The sequence below is a fragment of the Lampris incognitus genome, chromosome 9, assembly GCF_029633865.1.
Source record: "Lampris incognitus isolate fLamInc1 chromosome 9, fLamInc1.hap2, whole genome shotgun sequence".
NCBI lineage: Eukaryota > Metazoa > Chordata > Actinopteri > Lampriformes > Lampridae > Lampris > Lampris incognitus.
In genome coordinates this window covers 55,321,135-55,330,840 of record NC_079219.1, presented here as the reverse complement: position 1 = coordinate 55,330,840, position 9,706 = coordinate 55,321,135, and the positions used below count along the sequence as shown (strand labels likewise).

Genomic DNA, 9,706 nt, shown 5'->3' with positions numbered 1-9,706 from the left:
CAATATCAGGTTTTGCTGAGGGTTTCTACATTGAACAACTGTCGTTTGCACTACCATGAAATGTACAGTTCCTTTTTAAAGTTTTTTTTTGTGCATTTTCCACCTTTATTTGATAGCGATAAGTAGAGAAAGACAGGAAAGGCATGGGAGAGAGGGGATGACATACAGCAAAGGGCCTGGGCCAGATTCGAACCCAGGCCGCAGCGGTACGGACTCAGCCGCCTTATGTTATGTGGTACGTGCTCTACTAGGTGAGCCACCGGGGTGCCCCCTGGTTCCTTTTTTCCATGGGTTTCTGTTCAAGATGTCTTCCATCTGTTTCAGACTTATGCAGCTGAGGAGCAACTCTGCCCCCTGGTACATCTGACCATGGAGTCCTTGTGCCCGTGCTGCTTGTTTTGCCGATTTAAACTGAACCACAACCTCGCCAATCCCATTGCCGCCATTGTCCTGCAATAAGAAGATATTATCTTCTCTCAGTTTATATCTGTGGAAAACATCTCTAATTTGAGTTTTTTGCACATTGGCTGGCAGATTTCTTACAAATACGCATGTTTTAGCCGCCAAATCCACAGCCATGCTCGAGTATCTTGTGTTTGGTTTCTTCCTTTTAATTTGCCTTGAATTCAAACATTCGAGATAGTTGGTACGGGAAACAGCCAACATTTCATTCATCTTTTCCTTGTTGACTGATGTGACACAAATAGCTTGGGAGGAAATAAAGCAGCCATTCAGATTCATAGCATAGTCATAATCCTCCATTTGGTCAAAAATGACAAACGCTGTCTGTGTTCTTTGGCTTTTCTTATCAAGCAGATGTATAACCTTGCATGGTCTCTTCTGGCATCCAACCACTTCTTTAATTTCTGTTTTTGTAAAATATTTTGGCAGATTAGTTACCATGACGTAATACTTTGCATCTGGTGATAAACCACTTGTGGAAGTATTACCATATCTAGGCTTTTCTTGTAATTTCAAACAGCTGTTCCTAGATCTCCACTTGGCTTGCACAGCTGGTGGAGATTTTTCTCTGTGTTTTCTCAATGGGCTGCCTTTGGCGTTCATCAGTTCATGAGTGGGCCTTGATTTTTCTGTGTTTTGTGTCACAGAGGGTAATACAGTCCCATTCATTTCATCAAACTCAGTGGAAAGGTCTTCACTTTCCTGCACTGCACTGTTCCACATTTTCTCAGTTGCCCCACGGACTTCCACACAAGTGGAGCCCAGTTGCTGACCATTTAAGAGAAGAGCATCACATCCATCCTGGAAGTTGGCAAACTTCACCAGACAGACACTCTTTAGCCCCACCTTGATATTCATGATTACGTTCTCAACTAGCAGCCCCTTGAAGAACAGGCAAATGTCCCCTTTTGTGACCAGTGTGGGCAGGCCAAATAATCTGACATAGCCTGGCTTTACCTTGGCAGCTTGCACAGCTGGTGGAGATTTTTCTCTGTGTTTTCTCACTGGGCTGCCTTTGGGGTTCATTAGTTCATGAGCGGGCCTTGATTTTTCCATGTTTTGTGTCACAGAGGGTAATACAGTCCCATTCATTTCATCAAACCCAGTGGACAGGTCTTCACATTCCTGCACTGCACTGTTCCACATTTTCTCAGTTGCCCCACGCACTTCCACACAAGCCGAGCCCAGTTGCTGACCATTTAAGAGAAGAGCATCACATCCATCCTGGAAGTTGGCAAACTTCACCAGGCAGCCACTCTTTAGCCCCAACTTGATATTCACGATTACTTCCTCAACTAGCAGCCCCTCGAAGAAGTGGCAAATGTCCCCTTTTGTGACCAGTGTGGGCAGGCCAAACAACCTGACATAGCCTGGCTTTACCATGGCAGCTTCCTCGGGCGATGGGAAATCATCAGCAAGGGCCAAAGATGTTTCGTCAGACTTCATACAATGTGGACTCTGCACCTCTTCGGTGTTCTGTGTGTGCTGGCTCTGCTGCAGTCCTTGGAGGATCAGATCAAACAGCACAGCGGCCTCAGCCGCAACCGTCCGTGGATCCGCTGGTGGTGAATCTGCGGGCGGCCGAGGCTGAGGCTTCTTGACAGGACGGCGCAGTTTGGCGAGTTTCTTGTGCTTTAGCTTCGACTTTATTTTGTGCTCCACCTCCGCCATGCTGCTAATGTGAAGAGTAACCCGAGTCCCTTTGAGAAGACTTCCGGAGAAACGCATGGCGAGCTGGCCATCCCGTTCAGTGGTGAAGGCAATGAACGCTTCTCTGAGGCTCCCGCCGACTATACACACGCCCCCTTCTGGAACGTGGAGGCCGTCGAAGAACTTCCGGATGTCTTCAGCCCCGGCTTTCACGTGCAGACCTTGCAAACGAAGAACTATGGTCATTGTTTCACCGCAGACATCGACAGACCTGAAAACAGACGGAATACAAAGAGAAGACGTGAATAGTCTCATCACTGAAACGCTTGTTAAAGACGAAAATGGTGGCCCGCGCGCGCTCTTCACGCGGAGTGCCGGAGGAGGAAAGAGAAACTACAGCCAGAAGTTAAGAAGGGGGAAGTAGAACCGTCGGTAGAAACACTTCGCTACTCACCGCCCTGTTTAATAAAACCACTAAGCGGCTTCGTTCGTCTCGTTTTTCCCCTACAAGCAAAAAAAAATGGGAGTTTGTTTTAAATCGCGCGCTGGGCACCCGCAACACGAGACGCGCGTGCGAAGACACGGAGAGGGAAAAAACAAACCGAGGGAGGGGGCGTGAGGCGGAAACCGGAAGGCGTGGTGTTACCATGGTTACCGACCCGCCAATTTAGATTTAGAATGAAAAAAGAATTCCTCGCCTAAGGATGAGACGTACCGGGTCTGTTTCTGCTTTTTATTTACTTGTTTACCGTAATTAATAAGCCATCAGATGCCCATAAGCGAGCCGCTCGTTGTCCTGTCGCGTTGTCATGGGCTGGCTGTTAGAAAATGGCCAAGAGCGGAATTGGTTGACGTTAATTTACCAACGGCGACCCGAAGGCCTGTTAAAGAAAAGGTAAAATAGTTGTGGTTAAACTTAACGCTCATTAATTTTCACCGTATTTTTTGGATCTTTCTGTAATTACCTCTCAATGACCTTTTTGTTACCAGGGCTACCGTTCTAATTTCCTACCGGAGAGTTGGTGTATGTATGTACATTACGTTGACGCTCGGGTCCTTACCGCAAAAATGGATCAATGGCCTACTTATAGTTATTTGATAGCGTGTACGCATGCTCAGTCATCCAGGTAAGAAAATCAAAGAAAGGCCAATCAGTTCGTCTGGACACAACGTTTACTGAGAGAAACGTGTCGTCACTGAGCTGAGGGACCTCTTCAGCCTCAGCTGGCTGCAGGTATCTGCAGGATACGTTCCGAGGTGGTGGGCCTGATTTCCGTCGACAGCTGGACTGGACTTGGACGACAGACAGACACGGTGTGGCACAAAAATCGAGTTATACCTTTCTGTCTTAATGGCCGATGTTCCTCTTCTATATTTTATGTCGTGGACATGCGCGAGATCCCGTAGTATCTTTTATTCACTGTAGAAATTCAGAATGTAAGAATTTGCTGATACCGACCGATACACACGCCAACATGTTAATGATGATGATGATGATGATGGGGGGGTGGGGGGCGCAATGGCTGAATGGTTACAGCACATACCACATGACCACACGGTCCCATGCATGTCATACCCTCCTCTCCCTCATTTCATGTCTACCTCTCCACTCCTTTCGGCTGCTCCCGTTAAGGGTCCCATGCGGATTATCCGTTTCCATCTCTTCCTGTCTTCTGCGTCTTCCTCTGTCACACCAGCCACCTGCATGTCCTCCCTCACCACATCCATAAACCTCCTCTTTGGCCTTCCTCTTCTCCTCTTCCCTGGCAGCTCCATGTTCAGCATCCTTCCCCCAATATACCCAGCATCTCTCCTCCACACATGTCCAAGCCCTCTCAATCTTGCCTCTCTTGCTTTGTCTCCAAACCGTCCAACCTGAGCGGTCCCTCTAATATACTCGTTCCTAATCCTGTCCTTCTTCGTTACTCCCAGTGAAAATCTTAGCATCTTCAACTCTGCCACCTCCAGCTCCACCTCCTGTCTTCGTCAGTGCCACTGTCTCTAAACCATGGAGCATAGCTGGTCTGACAACCATCGCGTAAACCTTCCCTTTAACTCTTGCTGGTACCCTTCTGTCACAAATCACTCCGGACACTCTTCTCCACCCTGCCTGCACTCTCTTCTGCACCTCTCTTCTGCACCAGGGGCGCCGTAATGGGGGAGGGTACCCTTTTTCCACCTTTTTTATAGTCGGGAATCCCCGTACCCCCCCCCCCCATTAATGCCCCTATATTGTAACACTGACGGTAAAAAGACGTTTCAATCATTCCCGTCCACTCTAAGAAATTAGGTCAAATAAAGCACGCGGACATAAATCAGGAAGAATATTCACATTTTAATCCAATCAAAGGCTACATTGTGTAACGGGGGCAGTCCTATGCTGTTCTTTGCTGGTCAGCCTGCTGCACGCCCGTCACTCTCATCATTAGCTCTGCGTTGTGTTCTATTTTCGGTGGGGTCCCAGGTGTTGTGGGGGGCCCTCAGTCTCTCATCATCATCATCATCATCATCATCATGAACAATGAACAAGGGGTAACACAAATGGATACAAGTGTAACAGATGTGGCAGACCTCATGGAAAAGCAGACTTTTGTCCTGCCAGAAATGTAGAATGTAGGAACTGCAGAAAGATAGGCCATTATGCTGCAGTATGTCTCACCCGTGTGGTCAATGAAGTAGCTACACCGCAAGAGGAAGTAGAAGTGAGACATTTTCTAGGAGAGATAAACAGCATAGGACTGCCCCCGTTACATTGGTGCCGTGACCCTCCTGGATCCTGAGAGTGACATCAGTTGCTCGCCGCGGGAGGCTGCTGTCGTCATCAAGCCCCAGACGTCCTCAGGTATTTCTATAGACTGTACGCTCATGTTACAGTGGACTGGAGTTGAGCTGTGTGGACACTGGACAGTCATAGCTGTGGTTACCATGGACTGGGCTTGTGAACAGGACATTTGTATATACTGAAGGAAGAAAAACACACGAAAAAAAAAAAAGGAAAAAAGGTTAATGTTGATGTGATTGAAGGACTCGTGTGAATAATCTATTGATGTAAACTACTGGATATGTGCATATGTGATTAATCTATTGGTGAATTTGTTGGTTGTGTGTGATTGTTTCAATCTCTTAGTTATTTCTAGATTCAATTATTTAAATGAATTGAGCTTTTCACTTTTTTATTTTATTTTATCTGAGTGTTAGAGGTAGGAACATGGCAGAGGGTGGTTCGTACGTAGGTGGGGGTAACATTGCTGATCAGGATCTTTTGGATCGCCAGTGTGCTATGGAGAGGGGGTACCAGTTAGATGTGGGTGGGGATTTACGGCTAGGTGTAGGTAGGAGTTCCGGGAAGCTCTTAGAGGGCGGGGAACCAGACACCAGAGCACCAGGACCTAGAGACCTGACCACATTTGGCACTCCTCAGTTCACCTCCACACGCTACGTAGAATGGGCCAGGCCAGGTATCAGCGAAGGGGCTGTGCTAGGTAACAGCGAGCAGCCAGTGGGTGAGTTAGCAATGCTCATTACTCGGTTAGCAGAGAAGATAGGAGAGTCAATCACTGCTAAGCTGCAGGAAACACAAATGCTTAGAAACACACACACAGACAGTGCTAGGTCTGCTGAACAGTGTTCGGAGACAGTGCCTAGTGTTAGAGTAGTAATGCAGACAGACGCTAGGGAGCCTCCTATTTTCAGGGGCGATAGCTCTGATAAGTTTACAGTTCATGAGTGGGAGAGCCTTATGACTTTGTATTTGAGGAAGCGAGCCATTCCAGTTAGTGAGCAGTCACATGAGATTCTAGCTAAGCTTATGGGGAAAGCAAGGGACGTGGTGAGGATAAAGCTGCGCAACACATCTGTCGACCACATAGCGAACCCCCACATTATTTTTGATGTACTGAAGCAACACTTTAGTGACTTCACATACTCGAGCATGCCCCTGGCGGACTTTTACAGTACGCTGCCCAAGCCAGGTGAGGACGCTATGGAGTATTGGATTAGGCTTAATAAGACAGTGGAGGTGGCTGACGAATACTTGAAGTGGCAGGGCCGTAGTATTGAAGAGCCAAGCCACGAGGTAAGCATGATGTTTATCAAACACTGTCCAGATCAGTCTCTTGCCAATGTTTTTAAGTTCAAGTCCGCAGGGAAATGGTCTGCTAGCGAGATCCAGGAGAGGCTTGATGAGCACATGCTGGAGAGGAAGTCCCGTGTTGCTGCAGGTGGACAACGTGAAGCAGGCGCGGTAGAGCATAGGTTCCATTCACAGGTTCATGTCCCTGTAGTCGACGTGGCTCCCGACTTGAACACGACCGTGCCGGTGGTGCCATCTCCTATACCATTTTGTGCAAGGTCTCCTACACCGTCTCCTGCACCTGTCTCTGGCGGTGATGATTATATGAGGAGTTTGGTGAGCTTGCTAGACCGTTTGGTCAAAATGCAGACTCAGGTTCCAGTTAGCGCTGCAGTCCGGACACCGACGCTGACTCAACCGCCAGCTAGCGCCGCAGGGCAGGTGCCAGACGCACCGCAGCGGTTGTGCAGGGTTTGTAAGTCTCCGGATCACTCCACATTTTCCCACTGCAGCCGGGCGAACCGATGTATAAACTGTTTGTCTCCTGGTCATTGGAAGAGGGACTGTCCTCACCCTCAGCCGCCCAACCAGCTCCGTTCTCAGCCTGGTGGAAGAGCTGGTCATCAGTCTCGTCCGTTAAACTACTAAACCCACACCTAGAGAGGGAAGGTGTGGGTAAAGTAGATGTATCCCTCACTGATGTCTCCGACCTGGCTCACTTGTAAGAAGACAAGTGTGCCAAAGCACCTCAGGGTTCGCGTATGGTCATTCAGGCGACACAGAGGATTCAGGCTTTCAGTGACTTGTTCTATGCTCCTGTTCTTGTCAACCAGAGTGTGCAGCTTAATGGCATGTTGGATACTGGCTCTATGTCATGCAGTATCAGTGAAAATGCAGTAGAGAAGCTCCGCTCTGGGGGTGTTTTACCTGAGAAGCAGCAGCCTGAAGAGAACATTGTCTTGATTGGCTGCGGTGGTCTGGAGACTAGGCCTGATGGTTTTTATGACCTCAACATGCAGCTTTATGGTGTTTCCTTTGTCATACCCACTCTGGTCGTGCCCGGTCAGCATGATGATCTGATAGTCGGCACAAACGTCATTAAACATGTGGCCCATGTACTCAAGAGTGGTACTGAGTACTGGGACATCGCGTCCAGACAGGAACATCCGTCTAGTCCTGACGTTGAACAGTTCTTGTCCATGTTCACGAATGTAGAGCGCTGGAGGGGTGGTGCAGTTCCTGAGAAGATAGGTACTGTTAAGCTCACCCAGGCCGTGACACTCTTACCGAGGCACGAGCACTTAGTCTGGGGCAGACTTCCTGCTAAGGTGCCTATGTCAGCTGGAAGCACTGTTGTTGTGGAGCCGACAGACTCCAAGGCCATGCCACGCGGTGTCCTCGTAGGTCGACTTGTCACACCGCTCTGGGGTGATAGGTGGGTACTCATGACTGTTGTCAATCCATCTGACAAAGCCATCACGCTGAAAAGGAACTGCAAGTTGGCTGATGTGTTTCCATGCTTGGCGATTGAGGACTTTAATGTTTTCCAGGGACTGCAATCAGTTGCGGGGAGGCATGAGTCCAACGCCACAGGTAGTGCCTGTCCCCCTGTCCAGCCGGCTAGGAGTTTGTCAGAGCTCGGACTCAGTGACATTGACCTCAGCTCCTGTCAGGTTAGTGAGGCATGCAAGTCCCAGCTCACTCAGCTGCTCACCGAGTACCATGACATCTTCTCCAGGGACTCTCTGGACTGTGGCGAGGTCACAGGATACACACATCGCATCCATCTGGTGGATGAGCGCCCCTTTCGCCTGCCCTACAGGAGGGTTCCCCCAGCCCACTATCAGAAGTTGAGACAGGTTCTCACTGATATGGAGGAGAAAGGGATTATCCGGGTCACGGCACCAATGTAACGGGGGCAGTCCTATGCTGTTCTTTGCTGGTCAGCCTGCTGCACGCCCGTCACTCTCATCATTAGCTCTGCGTTGTGTTCTATTTTCGGTGGGGTCCCAGGTGTTGTGGGGGGCCCTCAGTCTCTCATCATCATCATCATCATCATGATCAAGGAAGGAGGGGGGACACACAGGACTCTATTTGGCCCACCTTGCCATTTATTTTGGTTTCAAATCCTTCGACAAACGTCCAGTCCTCCAGCGGGAGCGGTGTTTCTTACGGACGTGGGGGTCGAAGTTCAACCACTGCCCGGACTTCACTCGTGTGCATTAGAAGGAGAAACCGTCCACGGGACTCCGATGTAAGAAAGGATAAACAAGTATTTTATCCCACAGCTTGCAGTATCTTCTTACAGGGATACTCAAGGTTACGTTCTCCTCAACCACCAAAACTGTCCTACCGTAAGAAACACGCGTGGCTCGGCTCGATCGCTGCTTGAGACTCCTCCCACAAAACAAAAATGGCCTCTCCCGCGTTCCCTCTTCCGTGTACCCACAAGACCTCTCTCTTAAAGCGACAGTACACGTATATGACGGTCGTTGTAAAACATACATAAAAGTAAATAAAAAAGTAAACACAATAACAGCACACAGACAGGATTTGGTGATATTTCATACTCAAACAAAATAAAATAAAAACATTAATTTTAACCTGGTTACAATTGCAACACATCAAAAGCATTGTAGCCAGCATAGCAACCCATAAAATGACGCGTGTTTGCGTCGTTTGTGTGTTTGAGCCGTTAGCTTAGCTAACGTCAGCTCTGCTAGCTTTCAGTAATGCGAACACGTGCTTCTGCAAAAAGCCAAACAAAACTCAACTTTAACAGTAATGTTACCCCGCCCTCCCTCGCCCGCCGCCCACAACTCCACTGGAGCCTGGCCCCCCAAATCGAGAGCCAGCGCAGCCAGAACCCCGAAGCAGCCGCTCCAGGACGCTGTAATTCTTTTCGTAATATTTTAACTATTACGCGTTAACACGTAACGTAGAGTTTGGTCGTATTAACACGTAATATGTGTTACGTGTTAATTTACACGTGGGTCGTGTTAATGTAGCGAATTCGGGGGGGGGGGGCGCCCGGGAACCGCCACAGCCGGGACGCGAACCCGGATGTCCTGCACCACGTTAACCAGTCGACTGAAGCCCCCCCTTTCCCACCTACCCCTGTATTTCTGTTATGTTTATCTGTCGTCTTGTTTCACCCCGTTTATTGTGAAGCGACTTGGAGTATTAGAAAAGCGCTATATAAGATTTATTATTATTGTAAACTAGTAATAAGACACATTAATCACTAACTAACGGGTCTGACCCTTTAGCCAAGTGGTTAGTGATGTCGCCTTGTGGTGTACCAAACTCTACGTGTTAAAAATATTACAAAAATATTACGTGTTAATGCATCGTGCACGGACAAATAGACCCGCTAGACCTTGGCTAACGGGTCCGACCCTGTAAATAATAATAATAATGTAACCGGTTATTTTCTTGTCCGATGCGGGATTCGATACGGAGTGTGCTGCACCACAAGGCGACGCCACTAACCGCTCGGCTAAAGGGTTAGACACGTTAACT

At 48.6% G+C, this 9,706-nt stretch overlaps 1 protein-coding gene across 2 annotated transcripts; it reads right to left on the bottom strand.

Moving 5' to 3' along the window:
- Window positions 1-7: 7 nt before the first annotated feature.
- On the bottom strand, window positions 8-2,694 carry rbm12ba (RNA binding motif protein 12Ba). Of its 2 annotated transcripts, XM_056286751.1 has the most exons (3): window positions 2,567-2,694; window positions 1,420-2,383; window positions 8-450 (listed from the first exon to the last, which is right to left on the bottom strand). In XM_056286751.1, the coding sequence occupies exons 2-3, from the start codon at window positions 2,356-2,358 to the stop codon at window positions 229-231; spliced, it is 1,161 nt and encodes a 386-aa protein (XP_056142726.1). In that variant the 5' UTR covers window positions 2,359-2,383; window positions 2,567-2,694; the 3' UTR covers window positions 8-228. The 2 variants fall into 2 exon arrangements, with proteins under 2 accessions (XP_056142726.1, XP_056142725.1); XM_056286750.1 differs by having other exon boundaries at window positions 8-2,383.
- Window positions 2,695-9,706: the final 7,012 nt, after the last annotated feature.